We start from the raw sequence: 17658 nt of genomic DNA, 5'->3' as shown, positions 1-17658 counted from the left end.
TATTGTTTACTTTGGGCGTGTATGGACTTTCAAAATGCCTGCAATTCCGAGTTTTAATTATTCATTAAGACCCCTCCCCATTTAAACAGAGCGTAACAATAGAACACACAGGTTGCCCCCTGATGTTTGTAAAGAAGCAGTGTTTTCCGTGGACATTAAGTCTGTAACGTGCTTTTTAGCCTGATTTTCTTTACTAGCAATTTTTAATGTTGCTCCACAGTCACATGTGCAGTAATAATAGCTGGAGTTAAATATGGGTCCAGACGGTTCTGAGCTGATGGTTGTAGTTAATGTTGCTCATCAAAAATTGAAATTAGCTTAATATTAAAGCCATTTTTAATCGAGGTATTCACGTTAGTTTCAGGTGTACAACATGGTTTGATATTTACATAGATTGTGAAATGATCAAAAAGTCTTAATTAACATCCATCACCATACATTGTTCATTAATAATTCAAATTCTTTCAACTATTTTGTTTTAATACTTTTAGAAAACCTAGGTCTTTTAAATATTTGCACTTCCAGTATTCATTAAACTAGCCGGTGCGGTTGGAGTCACAGCCACGTCTGAGACTGTTTTCGCGTTAGCTGCCCCGTGTGCTGTGACCTACAAGTTTCAGTCTTGTTTGATTCCGCGACCTGGTGATTCATCCGGGTCACAGGAGAGGACGGGAGGGACGGGAAGGGGCCCTGCTGCTGCTGAGGCCGCGCATAAATGTCCGTCCTTGTTGCTCCTGCAGTTCATGGGAAGGTTCCCTCCTTCCCTCCCTCGTTCATTCATTCATCCATCCATTCTCCTGCTGCTGCCAAGATTTATTTAAAGCAGTTGGATTGCTTCCCTCCTTAAAACTATTGGTTTTCTGTTTGATAGTGTTTGAATTACTGGAGTGAAGTTGGGTTAGGTTAAGGTCCAAAGTCATTTTTTTTTTAAGATTTTATTTATTTTTAGAGAAGGGAAGGGAGGGAGAAAGAGAGGGAGAGAAACATCACTGTGTGGTTGCCTCTCACACACCCCCAACTGGGGGCCTGGCCTGCAACCCAGGCCTGTGCCCTGACTGGGAATCGAGGTAGTGACTGTGGTTCGCAGGCCGGCACTCAGTCCTCTGAGCCACACTGGCCAGGCTCCAACCTAAACATATTAAATAGTTAGTTAAATGTAAATAGCTAAATGCGTCAGTTAAAAGATTGGCAAACTGGTTAACGAAACCTAGCTGTTTACAAGGGATGCATCTAAAGCACAGGGATGAAGACTGGAGGGAAAGCGTGTAAGTGAGGGCGGTCTCCGTGACCTGTCGTGTTAACACCTCACAGTTTAGTTGGCGTAAAACGGCGGTCTCCTTCCCGTGCCTCCAGGGCAGTTCTGTGTGGGTGGGCCGCCCTGCGGGCCAGGTGCCAGGAGGGGAGCCCGAGCGGTCAGGGGCTTGCTGCCACCTTGGCGGGGCTTTCTGGGGGCGCAGTCGTCTGGAGCGAGTTGGAATGTTCCCACCAAGGTTAATGCAGACTTGCTCGCACTACTTACCAGGGCGTCCGAGATGGGGCCCAGGCGCTGTGCACCCCTCTGCACTTGGAGGCTTCTCAGACCCCCCCACTTGCGTGAGTGTTCTGGTGTGTGTACTGAGAAACCCAAGGGGCCGCCTGAAGCAGGGGTTCCCACTGCAGACCCTAAAACGCTTTTATTCTTGTGGATTTTATATAAGCGCTTATCATGTTAAAAAATTGAGAAAAATTTAAAGATTCATGAAAAACAAATTGCCATAAATAGCAAATTTATCATTGTTAATTATTTTCCGAAATTAATGTAGTGGAAGGGCATTGTTCTACGTTTTGCAAGTAGTAAACAGCTTATCCTCACTCGTGTGTTGTAGGCATTGTTCCGGTTGAGGTACGAGGAGAGTGTTCAGCCTTACGTAGAGAAAGAAGTCCTTTAATAGTGGTTTCAGATAATTGTGTCTATTCTTGGAGACTGAACAGGTGGCCATTTCTTACGTTTCTCAAAGGCTAGTTGCAGTGGGGATTATCAAGAGCTAGGAGTTTTTTTGCTCTTACGTTGAAATTGTCTAGTCTTTGAGTGGATACTGTGCTCTTGCGTAGTTTTATGGCTGTGCCTTGGTCTCCTTGGAAGAGACCGCTTCACTGAGATGGGTGAATTCTGCAAACGCTGACAGCTCTCGACAGAATACGGAAGTTTGTGAGTAAGAGTTAAGTAGATGGGGCTCTTGGAATGGATCCAGAGTGAAGAGATTTGTGTCTGAGAGCTCACCAGAGCACACCTGTGATAGACCGGGTTCCCTGTGTCATCCCGGGTCCCAGTGGAGGCCTTACCTCTGCCAGATGTGAGCAGGGCTTTCGAGGACTGTAACCCCTGCTTCCCCTTCCCAGCTGATGCTGGTGGAACGGAGAAGAGCTGCCCCCTCCAAGTCCTCAGGCCCAAACCACAGGTTTGGGAGCCGAGTACCCCTGTTCCAGGTGACTGCGGGTAGGTGTGGCTCCTTGCCATTACCGAGTGCTCCGGCTGCCACCCCTGATGAGGCACTGTGTTCTGGGGTCACCATCCAGTCACCTGGTGACGGGCTGATTACTTTGGATTTCTTCCATCCCAGAGGGTGCACCAGCTTGTCCTCACGGGAACAGATAACATATCTGGATATCGATATGGATGTGCCCGCCCTGTGATCCCTGTGCCAGCATCCGCACCTGTGGACGCAGAAATGTTTGTTTGCCGTCGGGGGGTTCTGGACGGCCTTCGCTTCCCACCTGCCGCATCCGCCCGAGGGAGGAGGAGGGAGCTACTGAGACTCAGCTGTGACGCTGGTAGGGAACGAGGTTCTCGTTCCAGGAGGTGTGGTGTGTGCTTTGGCTGCGGGGCCCGGGAGTGCCCGTGATGCCAGGACACAGGACTGGCCGTTCCTGAGCCGCAGTCGGCGTGGCCGCTCATCCCACGGGCGAGGCGTTTGCTTCTCGTTCCTGCGGCGGCTTTGGGCTCTGCCGGTTCCCCGGGAGGCGTGCGCTCTGCAGGGACAGCGGTTCCCGTGGACCCGTCACCCGCCGCACTGCTGCAGAAGGGGGGCCGCTGTGCTGGCCGACGGGGGGCAGGGGGGACTGTGTCTGCGCCCCGTAGTGTTTACGCACCCCTAGGAAGCGTTTAGTAGAAAGCTGCAGAAACTGGAAAACACAGATAAGACCACTGAGGGCTGAGACTGGTTTTTAAAAAGAAAAAGGACTGCGGCTGAGGTGCTGGCTGGGAGCAAAGGAGACAGACTAGGAAGACGCTTTAAAATGCCCGCTACAGCCTGTGAGGACTGGGGACTGTGAGGTGGGACTGCTTGAATTCGAGGGGGTCATTGATGCCACGCCTGTGACGGGGGCCGTGGCTGTGGGGCTCGCCGTCTCCCCTTTGGTGGCGAGCACACCTGCCTTCCGTGGTGTGAAGGACAGGCGTCGCGTTGAGTGGAAGCCGTAGCGCCGGCTGTGACTGTGTGGCAGTCGGGTGGTGGGTGCAGAGCACCCTCGGGCGGGGGGCGGTGAGGTGGGCTTGGGCACTGTTGGGTCCCAGCTCTATCCAGCCCGCAGATGCTGAGGCTGGGCTCCCCGTTCTGCTGCTTTCCTGCTGGCTTCTCGGGACGTTCTGCCAGCAGGGGGCACTAGCGGGGGGGCTGGCAGCTGGGAGGCGGGGACGGGGTCTCCCCGGCTGGCCTGGCGCCCTTTGCGGAGTCTGGTTGGGGAAAGTACAAGAGTTCTTTGTGAGTGTTGCTTGTTTGTATTTCGACATCTAGAATACTGAGACTAATATTAGAAAAACAGGAATTGAAGACGAGGAAGAAGAAATGAGAGCTGAAGGGGAGGTTTCAGAGGAACAGCCTCGGGGGAGACTGAGGGCGGCTGAGTCGGGCACATGGTTCCTGCGGGGGGCAGGGGGCACATGGGTGTGGTGTCCGGGAGCGATGACGGTTGGACCCGCTGCCGAGGCCGCGTGTGTAAGGAGAACGGGGCGCTGTGGTCTGTCCTTGACCTGTGCTCTGGCATGAGCTCGGACCACCCTGCAGACCCAGGACTGGTACCGCTGGTGCTGCCCCCCGCCCTCCCTCTGTGGGACCCTGTCCCCAGGGACCTTTAGATTCCAGACTTGGGTCAGCCTGGAGCGTCTGGCGTTGGCCCCTTCCAGAGTCCCCTTAAGGGCCTTCCTGCTGTGAGTCAGCTTCCGCGTGGCCGTCCCTGGGCCCCGGCCACCTCACACCCTGGCTCAGGACCGCACACAGCCGACCGAGGGGCCTCCGTGTGGGCTGTGGCCGTGCCCGGGCTGTTCCCCCAGCGTCACAGTACGAGGGGAAGCACGATGTCTCTGCAGCCGCAGGGAGGGGCTGGGGGTGGGACTGCACAGAGCCTGGGCCCTGGTACGCACTCCATCATCCCGTCGGAAAACGCCCATCCTCCCGGGGTCCCCACGGGCAGACGTGACACCGGCACCCACACCGCCCGTCCTCCCAGCAGACACCTGGGCAACCCCTTGCCGCCACCCTCTTGGGAGGCCTGAGCCCTGAGGGCCGGCCCAGCCTGGGTCCCCTTTGGTCCCCAGCACACAGCACCGTCCCGGCCCCAGGGGGGTGTGCACAGAAAGTTTATTGAATCAAGGCCACAAGAGACAGTCACCAGAGCCCTCTCCAGAGGTGAGAAAGCAGCAGCCCCCTGGAGAGAAGGGTTCTTGGTGAGAGTGAGTCAGTCAGAAATGAGGCCCAAGGCACGTGGCTGGTGGTCCCCTTCGGCCAGGGGACGCGGTGGACTCTGGCTTCCTGGAACCCTCCTTGCGTGGCGAGGGAGGGCCCTGCATGGCTCCCCCATTGCTTCCTCCAGAGCGGAACTCCCAGCAGCGGCCCCGGCTGCTGGGTGCTGCGCCCTTGCTCCACCCGCAGGTCACTGCTGCCCCCGGGCTCCCACCAGCGGGATGGGGTAGGAGGCGCAGGCGGCCAATCCGCACATGTTCTTCCCGCGCTCGATGAGGAAGTACCTGGGGGGAGGGCAGGGGGCGCGGGCTGAGGCCCTATGGGCTGCTCCCCGAGACCTGACTCCCGGGATGGGCCCCCTGGACGTACGCAGGCTTGTTTATCTCCGGGAAATCCCTGGCTGGACTGTGGGAACTCGATCCATCTCTCACTTCTCCCCAGAATCCCCTGGGGAGATTCATCCACATAGTTCATCATCCCTGGGTCCCCCTGGAGGAAGGGGCGGCTGTCAACCTCAGGGACAAGCTTGCTGCCTTGCTCTCCTGCCAACAGATCCTCCCAGAGGCGGGTTTGACTAAATTATTAAGGTCTGAGGCCCAGTCCCTCCCACCGCCCCCTGGGGCTCTGCTGACGGGCTCCTTTGGAAGCCCAGTGTCTGCGGGCCTGGGCGCCACTTACCCGTTCATTCCCCAGTTGGGACCCCAGGAGTTCTTCACGATCCAGTAGGGTTTCCCATTTTCTTCTCCGTACCCCACAGCTAGTACCGCGTGGTTCACTTTATCTGGAGTTTTATGGCAGGAAGTACTGGAAAACAAACAGGAAAAGGGCTTGACCATGTGGGGGGACAGACGTCGCGCGGGGCTCCAGAAGGGAATCTGCTGGCCCTTCGTGCTCAGCTGTGCTTGCATGGAGAAGGCGCCGCCCAGCGAGGAGAGACAGGCCCTCCAGTGCCCAGAGAGGGCGCCACTGCAATAGCTTTATTGCTCTGGTGCTTTTATTTTTTTAAAGATGACCGACCTGACCTGTATTTGGGGCAAATAACAGGTTTTCCATCGTCAAAGCAAACTGGTTTCCATGAGGAAATTCTGAGTGGCTCCAGAGGACAGAGAGCAGGGCTGTGTGTTAGCTGACATGTACTGTTCTGGGCCTAGGTCAAGGTGCTGAACACAAGCGGTGGCCGTGCCCTGGGGACTGTGACAGGGAGGCCCTGGGAGCCCCACGGAGGGCATCTGACCCAGGGGGACCGGGTGGGTGGGTCAGGAAGGCTCCCTGAGAAGGGAACACAGGTAACTACAGACCCTGGGGTGCGGCTGGGGTGGGGCGCATGGCGGGACCGGAGGACGGGGCTCTGGCCTGGCTGCGCCTGATCTCGTCTGTGGCAGGGATGGAGCAGGTGCCGGCACAGGTGGGTGTGGAGGGTCTCACCTGGAGTAGATGCCACTTCTGTACATCATAAAGTCGCCGGTCACCTCAAAGGCGAAGCTCACGGGGTTGTACAGGGCCACCGCCTCCACCATGGCCTTCTCATCGTTCTGTGGACAGACAGGAAGACTAGTAGACGGACACACGTGACCTCTGTCTCCTCCCCAACCACCGTCAAAACGTGCACAGCCAGGCTTGGGAGCTTCCATGGTAGAACACTGGGCTGGGGACCCATCAGCAGATGAGATGAGCTGGGGGTGGGAGCGAGAGGAGACTCAGCAAAGGGCCCTATGCCTGGGGAGATGGTGGGAAGCCCGGGTGACAGCAGCAGCTGAAACCGCCTGGAGAGTTTTAAGAAGTCCCATTGCCAGGCTGCACCCCAGACAGTGACATCGGCGTCTCTGGGGTGGGTCCCAGGCATCGGGATTTTTTGAAAGCGTCCCAGCTGGAATCTACTGCTTTAGGTGAGCTGACGAGGCCATTCCCGTGGCTGGGAACCTTCCAGAGTGGACTTGAGGGAGGAGGCCAGGGCTCTGCGGAAGGGAAGGGGGCACTGGAGGGCCTGGGAACTAGGCAAAGGGGAGTCCTTTGAGCCCCGATTCACCTCTTAGAAGGATGTACGTGGCCCAGAGCAGCCAGGCCTTGGTGGGTGCTTAAGGGAAACGCGCTGTTCTCTAAGATAAGTTCAGGGCAGTCACCAGTGTCCCTGTGATAGGGTGTAGGGTCTGGGGCGACAGGATCTCAGCTCAGATCCTAGTCCCTACGAGCTCTGTGGCCTTGGGCAAGTGAGTCTCCCACGCTGATCCCGCCCCTTCCTTTGTAAGATGGAGGTGGTAATGACCCCCGGTCCTAGGGCTGTGTGGTCTGAGGGAGGTGGCACTGCCCCTGCACCTGCACCTGCTCTGCACGCTTCAGCTGTCGGCGCTCCTGCTGAGCGCCCGGCTGCGCTCGGCTACACGGCAGCTCCTGCAGCCCCCGTGGAGATGCGCTCCCCAGAGTCGCCAGAGCCGGTCACACTCCACGCTCTAGGGGAAACGGGGCGCCTGCACTTCCCCACCCACTTGGGGTTCGCCCTGACTGGGAAACTTCTGGCCTTGGAGCCGGTCATGATTTAGCCCTCCTTCCCTCTGCCCGGGACCTGGAGGGGAGCCAGCTCCCTAGCTCAGCCCTGCCTGCTAGGTGGGACGTGTGTCACGCGTGGGACGTGTGCCACGAGCGGGACTGCAGCTCCGGAGTGACGCCGTCCAGGCCTGGCGTAGTAACTGCAGCAGAACCTGGCTCGTCCTGACTGACGCCTTTGTCCTGAGTGAGTGGCACGGTGTTCTCAAGCACGCCCACTGACGTCACACGCTCAGGCACGTCCATTGACGTCACGCTCGCACTCCTCGGTGAGGTCACGCCCCGCTCAGACACGCCCACTTACGTCACGCTCGCACTTGGTTAAGTCACGCCCTGCTCAGACACGCCCACGACGTCAAACACTCGGGCACGCCCACCGACGTCACGCACTCGGTGAGATCACGCCCCGCTTAGACACGCCTACTTACGTCACGCTCGCACTTGGTTAAGTCACACCCCGCTCAGACACGCCCACTGACGTCATGCTCGCACTCGGTTAAGTCACCCCGCTCAGACACGCCCACTGACGTCATTCTCGCACTCGGTGAGGTCACACCCCGCTCGGGCACGCCCACTGACGTCACAGGCTCTAGCGCCCTCCTTTGCAGGGTGGGGATTATCGCTTCTGACAAGGAAACAGAAGCACGGGCGGCTGCCGGTCACCCCGGCGCAGGCGCGCGTCCTCAGGGGACTGAGTCCCGGGAAAGGCGGGCCTGTGTCAGGGAGGGGTCAGCGCTCACCAGGGTGATGTTGGCCACGTCTTTGACGAAAGCAATGGCCTTCTCGGGCTGGAACTTGCAGTCGCCGTCCTGTGCAGCGCGGCAAAGGGTAAGGAACACAGATGAGGGCGGCGCAGCTCCCGGCTGCGGCGTCGGACCCCCGCCCCCTCTCCCCTCGCAGTCTGAGAACTGGGGAAGCGGGGGCTACACGTGCCGAGGCCCGGCGCGCGGTCCCTGCAGGGAGCACGAGCGGCGGGAGCCGGCCCTGCGCCGCCGGGACACCGGGCTCGGCCGGCGTGAGGGCAGGTTGCCGCGGGCCCAGGGCGCGTCCTGAAGGACGACAGGACAGGGTGGCAGGAGAGGAGCCGCGGGACGAGGTGACGGGGGAGCGGTGGCCCGGCCCTGAGGCGCGCGCCGGCAGCAGCGCGGGTGAGGCGCGCAGCTGGAGCGGCCGCGGATGCTGGATTCGGCCGCCGGGAAGGGTGTGCCCCGGGGAGCTACCTTGCCCTTGTAGGGGTAGGCGTCCTCGCCCATGATGCCCTTGTTGTAGCGGATGTACTCGAAGGCCTGGCTGGGGAGGCCCCTGCGGGAAGCACAGAGGTGCCCCTGGGTCGCCGGTGCCGCTGGGCCCGCCGGGGCTGGGCCGCGACCGAGGGGCGCGGGGCGCGTCTGGGGTTACAGCTCGTGAGTGACCTCCCCTCCGGGACGCGGGGAGGCTTTCGCTCCCACCCGGGCAGCGGACGGGGCCCACCGGGTCCCATGGGAGCGGTCAGTGGGCGCTCCCGTCGGGACGTACCCTTCGCAGCCGTGGTTGTTGAAGGCCTGGGCGCAGTCCACCAGCTGCTGTTCGGCCTGAGGGCACGACGCAGACCCGTGAGCCGGCAGCTGGGCCCCGGGGCTTTGGCGCCCGGTGCCAAGCCGCCCAGGCTGAGCCACACCCGTGGCCCCATCCGCTCTGGGTCCAGATGACAGATAGTAAGGTCCCCTGGGGCCGGACTGTCTCTGTGTCTCAGGTACCAGCCCAGCAGCCAGCAGGTGTCGGGAGGGGCTCAGCAGCTGCCTGGCGGCGGGCAGGCAGGTGGCCGGCCATGTGGCCCACCCTCCTTATCCAGGCGTGTGCTGTGGGTGCCCACCTGCACGTGGTCAGGGGTCCCGTGGTAGCACGTGGCACAGGCAGGGGACAGGCCTTGCCACAGACCCTGCCACCCCCTCGTGGCCCTGTCCCCATGCAGGAGGCAGGGGCTGGGCACTTCCTTCAGGGGCTGGCTCCTTTGCTCTGGGGGCAGGGGGGCAGGTTGAACAACCCAGGCAGCCTGGGCACCATTAGCTAAGGCCCTAAAGCAGCCTCAAGGCTAGGCCTGGCCTCCTCGTCAGCCCTCAGGGCTAAGCCATGGCCTGCAGGAGGCGCCCCTGCCCTTGTGGCCTAATTCTTACCAAGGAGAGCATCTTCCCTGTCTTGATGGCGATCGCAGACTCCAGGGCGCCTGTGGTGGAGAAGGTCCAGCAACTGCCACAGCCGCCCTGGAGGGGTGGGAGGGCGTCCGTCACTGGGGAACGGAGGCTCAGTGCTGGCCTCCTGTTGACCAGCGCCCGCTGTGCCACAAGGGCCTCCTCCTGTGGCCTCTGACTCCCCTGCTTCTGAATCCTATGCTCAGTCTTCTTCCCACCATTTCCCAGCAGAAGGACTCGCCAAAGTCCTGTTTCTAGAACCTTCTCGCTCACCTCTCCACCTCCCATCTCGTTCCACCCACCATCCTAACTTCTAACTTTAACAACTCCCCAAACCCTACCTCAGACTGACCTCCCAGGCCAGCCATCCCCACCAGACACCCAGACACCCAGCTCTGCCCGTCCCGCCCCGCCATCCATCCCGGCAGCTTCTGCCACTGCCCAGCCTCCCTGCTCCCGGCACCTGCTTCCAGCGACCGCCCTGCACACCCAGCCGTGCGCCCTGGCAGCCGCGTCCCCTCTCTACCGCTGTTGTACCATGTGTAGAACGGAAGGGCAGAGCTTGCCTCACGGGGCAAGCCGGTCCCCCCCACGGCCACCCTCGTTTCTTCCTGCCCTTTGGGGTTCAGTCTACCATATTCTCTTCTGAAGTGCCTCCCGAGGTTCCCTTCCTCCTGTCCACTCCTATCCGTCCCTCAGCAAAGGGGGCTCTTGCCAGAGGGTCTCCACGGCCATCCCAAAGGGGACAGAGCAGGGCCTCGCCATGCACAGACCTGGTTGGGAGTGGCCCCTGTCACCTGCTTACGTTAGGCCCTGAGCAAGCGGCCTTCCCTCAGTTTCCTCCTCTGTAAATGAGAAGCCCCCCAAGGGCTGCTGAGCCAAGACGGGCCTGTGGCTCTGTCACTGCACTGGCCACAGCAAGACACCACGCACACCCATGAGGGAGGAACGGCCTGTTCTGGCCCCTTGACCAGGTGGCCTGCTTCTCAGTCAACATGAGGAACTGGAACGTTCTGAACGGACCTCCCCTCCTCACCTGCCTGAACGGTGAGCACGTTCAGACTCTCAAACTGACTCCTTGTTGCTTTGAACTGTGGTGGATCATGGGTGGGGCTTGCTTTTGTTCCTGGGGGCTGTTTAAATGCCCAGGTCTCTAGGCATGAGGCTCTGGGCCCCCCTGGGCCTGGGAGGGTTTCAAGCTGTGTCCCATGGCTTTCAGGAAAGGGGAGAATGGACCTCATGGAGAGTTTCCATAGAAAGCCACATGGTTCTGGGAGGGAAGCCTTCACCTGGATTTCCTGGGGTTGGGAGGTCGGCAGCTTGCTGAGCATTGGGCACAGCAGGGGGTGGGGTCTGACAGTTGGGGATATCCGTGCTGACATCTGGGGCTCTTTGGATTTTTTCCTCCTGGTCTCCTGAGAATGTGCGTAATTTTCGAGGAAAGGATGGGGTCGTCAGGCATACCTGATCTTTCACTGGAGAGACGAAGCGGCCTTTCTTCCGCCAGTCCACGGAGGACGGGTAGGGGCCATGCCCCCGAAGGTAGTTACTTTTGGTGGCTGAGCAGTTCTGGAACAAAAAAAACAAAAATATATATATATTTTTTTTGGTGGAAAAGAAAACCTTTGCTTACAGAAATGTCTGTAATTAAAATGAAATCCCTAAGAGAGGATGAGAAAGATGGCAGCTGTCAGAGCCATCCTGCCCCCATGAACTGGCCCGAGAGGCTAAGTGCTGCCCGGGGAGCCTGGGCCAGCGGCTTTAGTAAGTAAAGGCACAGTTCTCCAGTTCAATCTGAACTTCAGGTAAACGTGAAGGACCCTGTAGCGTAACGTCAGTATGCCCCATGCAAGGTTAGGGCATGCCTGTGTTAACATATTTTTTGTTGTCGATCTGAAATTTGACTTTAACTGGGGGTCTGTATATCGTCTGGCAACCCTGAGTTCAGGGTCTGCATTGCTGAGGCGAAGAGTGTGGGCTGAGGAGCTACTGGGAGCTGAGCGCCCGGCTCCCGAAGAACCTGGGCCCCAGCCAGCTGTTGGGCCTGAATCTGCCTGGGAGCAGGGCGGGGCCTGAGGCTGTTCCCAAGGTCGGGGTGACACCTACCTGAGGCTCTGACCAAAGATATCTGTTTTTAAATTCAGCAAACGTCAGGTCTGAGAATTGGTTCGTTCCCACTAAAGAAGAGAAGGAAAAACAAAAACCAAAGTGAGAGAAAAAAAAAAAAGGAGGTTCATGAGTCCCTAATGAGGAGACGGAGAGAAGAATGAAACCCTGTGTTCATTTTTGTCTGCTGAAGGACACAGCTCAGCCACTCTACATGTAATTCAGTCCCCCAAGGCTGGCCCTGGAGGGGGCCTCAGACTCCTCGGGGGAGCTTGTCAGCGAAACTTATGAGGCCTGTCCAGAAAGTATCCAGCCATGCAACTAAAGACACATTTATCGAAAAAGATATTCCTTGTTAATTGTTTGGCCTGGAGGGGCGTACTTGTGATGAACAGCACCTTCCCAATCAAAAAACACCATTGACATGGTCTTGATCTTGGTGCATTCTGGGCATGGTGAACCTGGCTGGACTTTTCCCAGACAGATGTCATATATGTGAGCTGCCTCCCCGACACAGGTGCCGTGAGTCGGGGGTGGGGCTGGGCACCCACTGTTTCAGATACCCCACTGGTGAGTCTTTTGGACTCCCAGGTATAGAATACAGTACCTGTGCCAGGTGCCTGCCCACCGGCTACCTCATTCAGTGTCATCTCCACTTTATAGCCAAGAGACATTTCAGAGACCGTGACCCCACCCAGGTCACACAGCCAGGACAGGGCAGAAATGAGATCCAACCCTGGCTTCCTTCCAGCTCCTGCCTGTTGCCATGTCACTGAGGTGGCTGACACTGCCATCATTTGGCACCCTCGGTAGACACTGTGCATGTCTCTGGATGTCCCTTGGAGGCTGCTCCGCCGAGGCTGCACCCATGCACTGCAAGGGCTCAGACTCTGGGCCGAAGCCTCAGGTGGCAGGAGCGGGTGGGGACTTTCATAAAGTCTTCCAGAAATGTCACAACCACCCAGCATGGTTTTAGGTCTGCCACCCCTTGGATCTCATGGAGAGTAGCCGCAGAGTGGGGTCTGAGCCAGTCAGGTGCAGCTTCAGATGCTGGGCCTCCCCTCCTCCACCCCTCACCCCGCGGCGCCTCTGGGTGTCGCTAAAAAGATTTCTTTGCAGTGACAAGATGCTCCCTGTCCCAAGGACTGAGAAGCCCGCAGCAAAGGCATCCCCAAGGTACTTGTAAATGTGAGGTTCTTAGCGTTGTGTTCTTTTATCATCCTCTGGTTTCCAAGAAAGATCTCCAGCCGCTGATGGTAGTCTCGCCTGCTGTACATCTTTTTGTGCTAAAACAAAACAGAGCGGCAGTAAGTCCTGGGAACCAGCTGCGGCTCCGAGAGGGAGGCAGTTTTCTTCTCTACGAGGATGGCTGGAACCTTTTTTGCTGCCAGCAATTCTCAGGCCCAGTCTGTGGCAGTGGTCACGATACTGTCCCGGGTCTCGGCTGTGACCATCAGGCAATTACAAAGCAAACCCCCTGCGTCCAGGGACCTGTGGCTGGAACGGAGCCCCCGAATGTCTACCAACAGCCCCAGAGGCCCCGCAGAGAGACCTGTCAGGGCACCACAGCTAGTGCCGGGTCAAGCTGATGGCCAAAATCACCATTTTTCAAAAGCACAAGCACTAGCGTTCTCTGAGGGACCTAGCCGCCAGCACATAGTGTGATTCGAATACAAAATAGGGAATGAACCCTGAGCGCTCGGTCCGCTTCACCACTGGGGACCTCTGAAAGGTGTCTGTGCACCATTCCCAGGGTTAGGAAAGACCCAGGAGGACGCGGCTGGAAAGCCCCGCTTTGTCGTCTCAAACCTGGCACCGCTCGGTCTGCAACCAGGAAACTTAGGGGCATGAGAAACGTCAGAAAGGAGAAGTCGGGCACTGACCTGCACAATCCATGACCTAAAGCGAAACATCTCTGCAGAAAGAAAGAACAAATTAGGCGTGGGCACCTCTCCCCAGGAGGCGCTGGAGAACTGATTTGCATTTCAGGAAACTGGGTTAAATGGAAAGCCCTGAGAATGGTGCCCTCTAAGGACAGCACCGGAAGGAGCCCAGATAGATGGATGGATTTGGTGTCCAGACTGACTTTGAAAAGCTATCCGCCATTAACCTGTGGTGTGCGAGTCGGCATGGCGTGTCCTTAGGGGCTCGGCGGGGGCGTGCGCAGTGCTGCTTAGATGGTGGGAATTCATTGAAGTGCACGTCTAATGATTTGTATACTTTTCTTTAGGAGACTACGTATCAATAAGTTAATTAAAAACCCCATATACTCCAGTGATCTGCTATTTTTTCATTAAAGGGACAGAAAGTAAATATCTTACACGCTGCAGTCCCTACAGTCTCGGTCACAGCCGCTCAACTCTGCCCCTGTCCTGGGAAACCAGATGTGTGGACTGTGTTCTAGTAAGACTGTATTTACAACGGCAGCCCGGCCAGTTGTTTGTGGACCCTCGCTGTATTCCCCTGGTGCATTTTAAGTTATCTCCAAGGGCCAAACACAGTGGCCGAGCAATTTACAGCCAGGGCAGCGGAACGGGGAAAAATGACCTTGCTGCCCTGGTAACCTCTTCTTCCCTGGAGATAACACCTAGGCCTCAGCTGTTTCAGCTCCAGGCCCAGAAAAGCAGCAGAACCAACTGCAGAGGCTAACGACCCCCTGCCCACTTGGCCAGTCAGAGGAGACCATGACCCTGGAAGAGCACACCTGGAGAACTGATGACTATTCTGCAGAAACCTCAGGAGGCCTCCCTTAAAATCCCCATCTGACTGCGAGGAAAGATTAAAACCCAACACGAAGGACCCAGCCTGCGCCATACCCTTTCCCTTCTCCTTCCCTGACAGGCACGTGTCTGCTAAACTCTGCGGCCATGGCCCCTGAACCTGTCCCCAAGGCCCTCTTTTCTCTGACTTCCCAGTGGGCTAAGGCAGCCCCACCTAGGCTCTCCTGTTGCTTCTGTGCTGAACCCTTTCTTGTGTCGCTGTCCCCAGCTTTAATATACATACCCTCACAGTTACCTGCACTCCTGTTGTGAAATGTTTTGTACACAAACTCAAGAGCCCACACCCTTCAGCAGGGCCAGGCCCTGTCTGGTAACAGAAGCTACGTACCATGATCTGACACCTGCTGTCAACAACCTACACAATCTCTTCCAGAAGAGTCAGATGTTTTACATAGTGTCTTTTTCTCCTGAACCCCACCTCCGCCCACACCCCCCAGAACTGTATCACAAGGGAGCATGTGTTCATACTTGATTGCTCAAACATCATTTTGTGCGACAAGAACCAAAAGTATAAATTGTTTTCACTTCCTGTGACCCACACCTCTCTGAATATTATAAAAATTTGTCCTGGACTGAGTAACCATCATCATTATTATTAATACCCGATTGGGTACAACATTTCAAATACATTATCCAGTATGAAAAATAATTGTTAAAGAAAAGTAAATTTTTATGGCAAATGAATCTCCTAATTTGATAAACAGAACTTTACTACTACCCACTCTCCCGCCATGGGTTTTTATATTCATGGGTGAATATTACCTAGTTCTTGAATGGCTCAGCATGAATTCTGGTCTTTGTTCTTTTATAGGTCAAAGGGCTGAGAAATGTTGCTCAAGTAACTTATTGCTTACTTAACAATAAGCAATAAAATATTATTATTGCTTATGGGACCAGGAAGTCCATTGTTAAATTTTTTAAAAAATTGATTTTAGAGAGAAAGAGGAAGGGAGAGGGAGAGAGAAACCCGTTTATGCATCATTGGTTGCTTCTAGTAAGCGCCCTGACCCGAGGTCAAACCTGCAACCTTGGAGTATCAGGATGACGCTCTAACCGGCTAAGCTACCCAGCCAGGTCAGGAAGGCCATTTTTGGAAACAATGCCACTCAGTTCCCTGCACTCCTCACCACGCCTGAATCACATGGTGCCCTATAGCTCCACACTGTTGCTAAGACCCCATCAGCTGACAGACACTCTGTGAGGTCCTCCCTCTTTGAATTTCATTTTCCCTTAAGAATTCACATCAGCTATGAAGGATCTGTCACCATGAGCCTTTCTGTTTGCTGCCTCCAATCCCAGGGTTCAGATTTAGGACCAATGAAAGGAAAGGTCCCCTGCTTTCAGGCACTTTTTTGCCCAGGACATTTGGAAGTAAAGGGTCTGAAAATTGATTCCCAGCCTGTGCCGGAGTCCCCTGCAATTTTTTTGTGTTCCCCTGCAGATCCACAGCCCTCCAGTCTGAAGATCTCTGCTGTACAGAATTTAGATCTTTTTGTGGGTCATAGACCTGGTTCCAAAACCTGGGGGAAAGTGTACACTCTCCCAGCACCTGCCCTGCGCTTCAGAGGACTGCAGACTCAGAGGCAGCTGCCGATCTCAAAGGGAGCTCAGGACCAGGGTTTGAAGCAGACGGAATTTGGGATAACTGGTGTTTGCTTCCGGGACACTGGACTACTGGAGGTGAGTGGAAGAAGGAGCCAGAGATGACCCCAGGGCGGGATGGTCCCAGCCTCAGGTAGATCCATATCAGTTCACTGTAACTTCTGGAAGAAGTACGGCCAAGGTCATGGAAGGCCTCCGTCTTGGAGGCTGCATGGGGAGTATCTAGAACGGGGGTCACCAAACTGGCCTGCAGCCTGTTTTTGTACGGTCCACGCACCAAGAATAGATTTCATTGTTTTGAACTACTAGGACAAATTAGTGTGTGGTACCTGAAAATCACTTGGATTCAAATTTCAGTGCCCCTAAGTTGTGATTTGTGGGAACAGCAGCCCCTCACGTTTTGGATACTGCCCCTCGCCGCTCTCAGGAAACAAGGCAGAGTTCAGTGGTTGCTACAGAGACCACGTGGCCCACAAAGCCCCGAATATTCACTCTGGACTTTTACAGGAAAAGTTTGCCGAGCCCTGCCCTGTGGGTGGGAGGGCTCCGCCCCGCTCCCCTGCGCAGGGCTCACCCCCAGGGGAGGCAGAGCCCTCGCGGGGGGCAGCTGGGTTATCCTCAGGGCGGGGCTGAGCTGGACCTAGGCGCCCTCCAGGTTTGCGAGGCAGGTCTCGCACAGATGGGGGCTGGAAGAAGGCAAGATTCGGAGCAGCCAAGTTCTAGGCTTGGTGATCTTGGTCCTGCCCCCCAGGCTGCTTTTTCTCTCTCCAGGGTGAGGGGCCAGGGGGTCCCGTGAGCTCAGGGCGGGCGGGTGGTGGGCAGCAGTGTGGAAGGAGGGGGAGCGCAGCTCACACGGGAGTCCCGGGGCTCAGCCTCACGCCGTGCGCCCTCGCAGCAGGCAGCCTCGGTGTTCTGAGGCTGAAACTGCTGTTCCTTCCTCCAGGGGGGAGAGTCGCTCCTGCGAACAGCTGTCCCGCCCTTTTTATGAGGGACTCGGGCTAGCCGGGGGATGCCCCGTGTGCGGGTCCGGGGAAGCTGCCAGGCGAGGCTGGGAAGGCCCCGCGCTCGTTCCGCAGGCGCAGATCCAAGCGCTCCGCGTCCTCCGATGGGGGCATGCGGGCTCCGTTGGGGCCCTAGGCTCTGCATCCCACTGGGCAGCGGGCCCTGGACGTCCACCCGCTGGTCCTCTGGTCGTGCACACCCCCTTTTCCAAGCCCCCTCCCGTAACGCAGCGCGGCCCTCCGGGTCCCGCTGTCCCTCCCAACGCGGTGTGCCCCGCCAAGTTCTCCGAGTCTGGATCCGGGACGCCGCCCCCACCCTCGCACCGTACCTTTGGAGCTCACGGACAGGCCTGCGGCGCCGTGGGCCAGGGGTCCCAGCAGCCAGGCCCCGGCCAAGAGCAGCGGCAGCGCGGCCCACATCGCGGCGAGGTTGGCTGCAGGCTCTGCTCCGGGAGAGCCGAGGTGGCTGGTGCGGGCTGCAGCTCGGGAGCAGTCGGGATGGGGGCGGGGCTGGGGCGTGGGGCGTGGCCTTATGGGGGCGGGGCTGGGGCGCAGGGGCGGGGCCTATATGGGGCGGGGCTGGAGCGCGGGGCGGGGCCTATATGGGGCGGGGCTGGAGCGCAGGGCGGGGCCTATATGGGGCGGGGCTGGAGCGCAGGGGCGGGGCCTGGCTGGGCGGCCTGGGGTGGGCAGGGCTCCGCGGGACACTGGGCACTGGGCGCGGACCTCCAGGTCCTGCCAC

The 17658-nt window shown here is 57.6% G+C and overlaps 1 protein-coding gene across 1 annotated transcript; it reads right to left on the bottom strand.

Annotated features, from left to right (window-relative positions):
• Positions 1-4892: 4892 nt before the first annotated feature.
• Positions 4893-17418, bottom strand: CTSH (cathepsin H). Its single transcript, XM_090263836.1, has 12 exons — positions 17246-17418; positions 13417-13448; positions 12714-12819; positions 11534-11604; positions 10892-10996; positions 9413-9499; positions 8775-8830; positions 8480-8561; positions 8000-8068; positions 6144-6250; positions 5397-5522; positions 4893-5002 (listed from the first exon to the last, which is right to left on the bottom strand). The coding sequence occupies exons 1-12, from the start codon at positions 17334-17336 to the stop codon at positions 4909-4911; spliced, it is 1026 nt and encodes a 341-aa protein (XP_090119962.1). The 5' UTR covers positions 17337-17418; the 3' UTR covers positions 4893-4908.
• Positions 17419-17658: the final 240 nt, after the last annotated feature.

Source organism: Furipterus horrens, unplaced genomic scaffold (assembly GCF_987537825.1).
Source record: "Furipterus horrens unplaced genomic scaffold, mFurHor1.1.pri manual_scaffold_16, whole genome shotgun sequence".
In the NCBI taxonomy this organism is placed as follows: domain Eukaryota; kingdom Metazoa; phylum Chordata; class Mammalia; order Chiroptera; family Furipteridae; genus Furipterus; species Furipterus horrens.
Note: the sequence above shows the minus strand (reverse complement) of the source record. Positions and strands in the feature narration are given on the sequence as shown.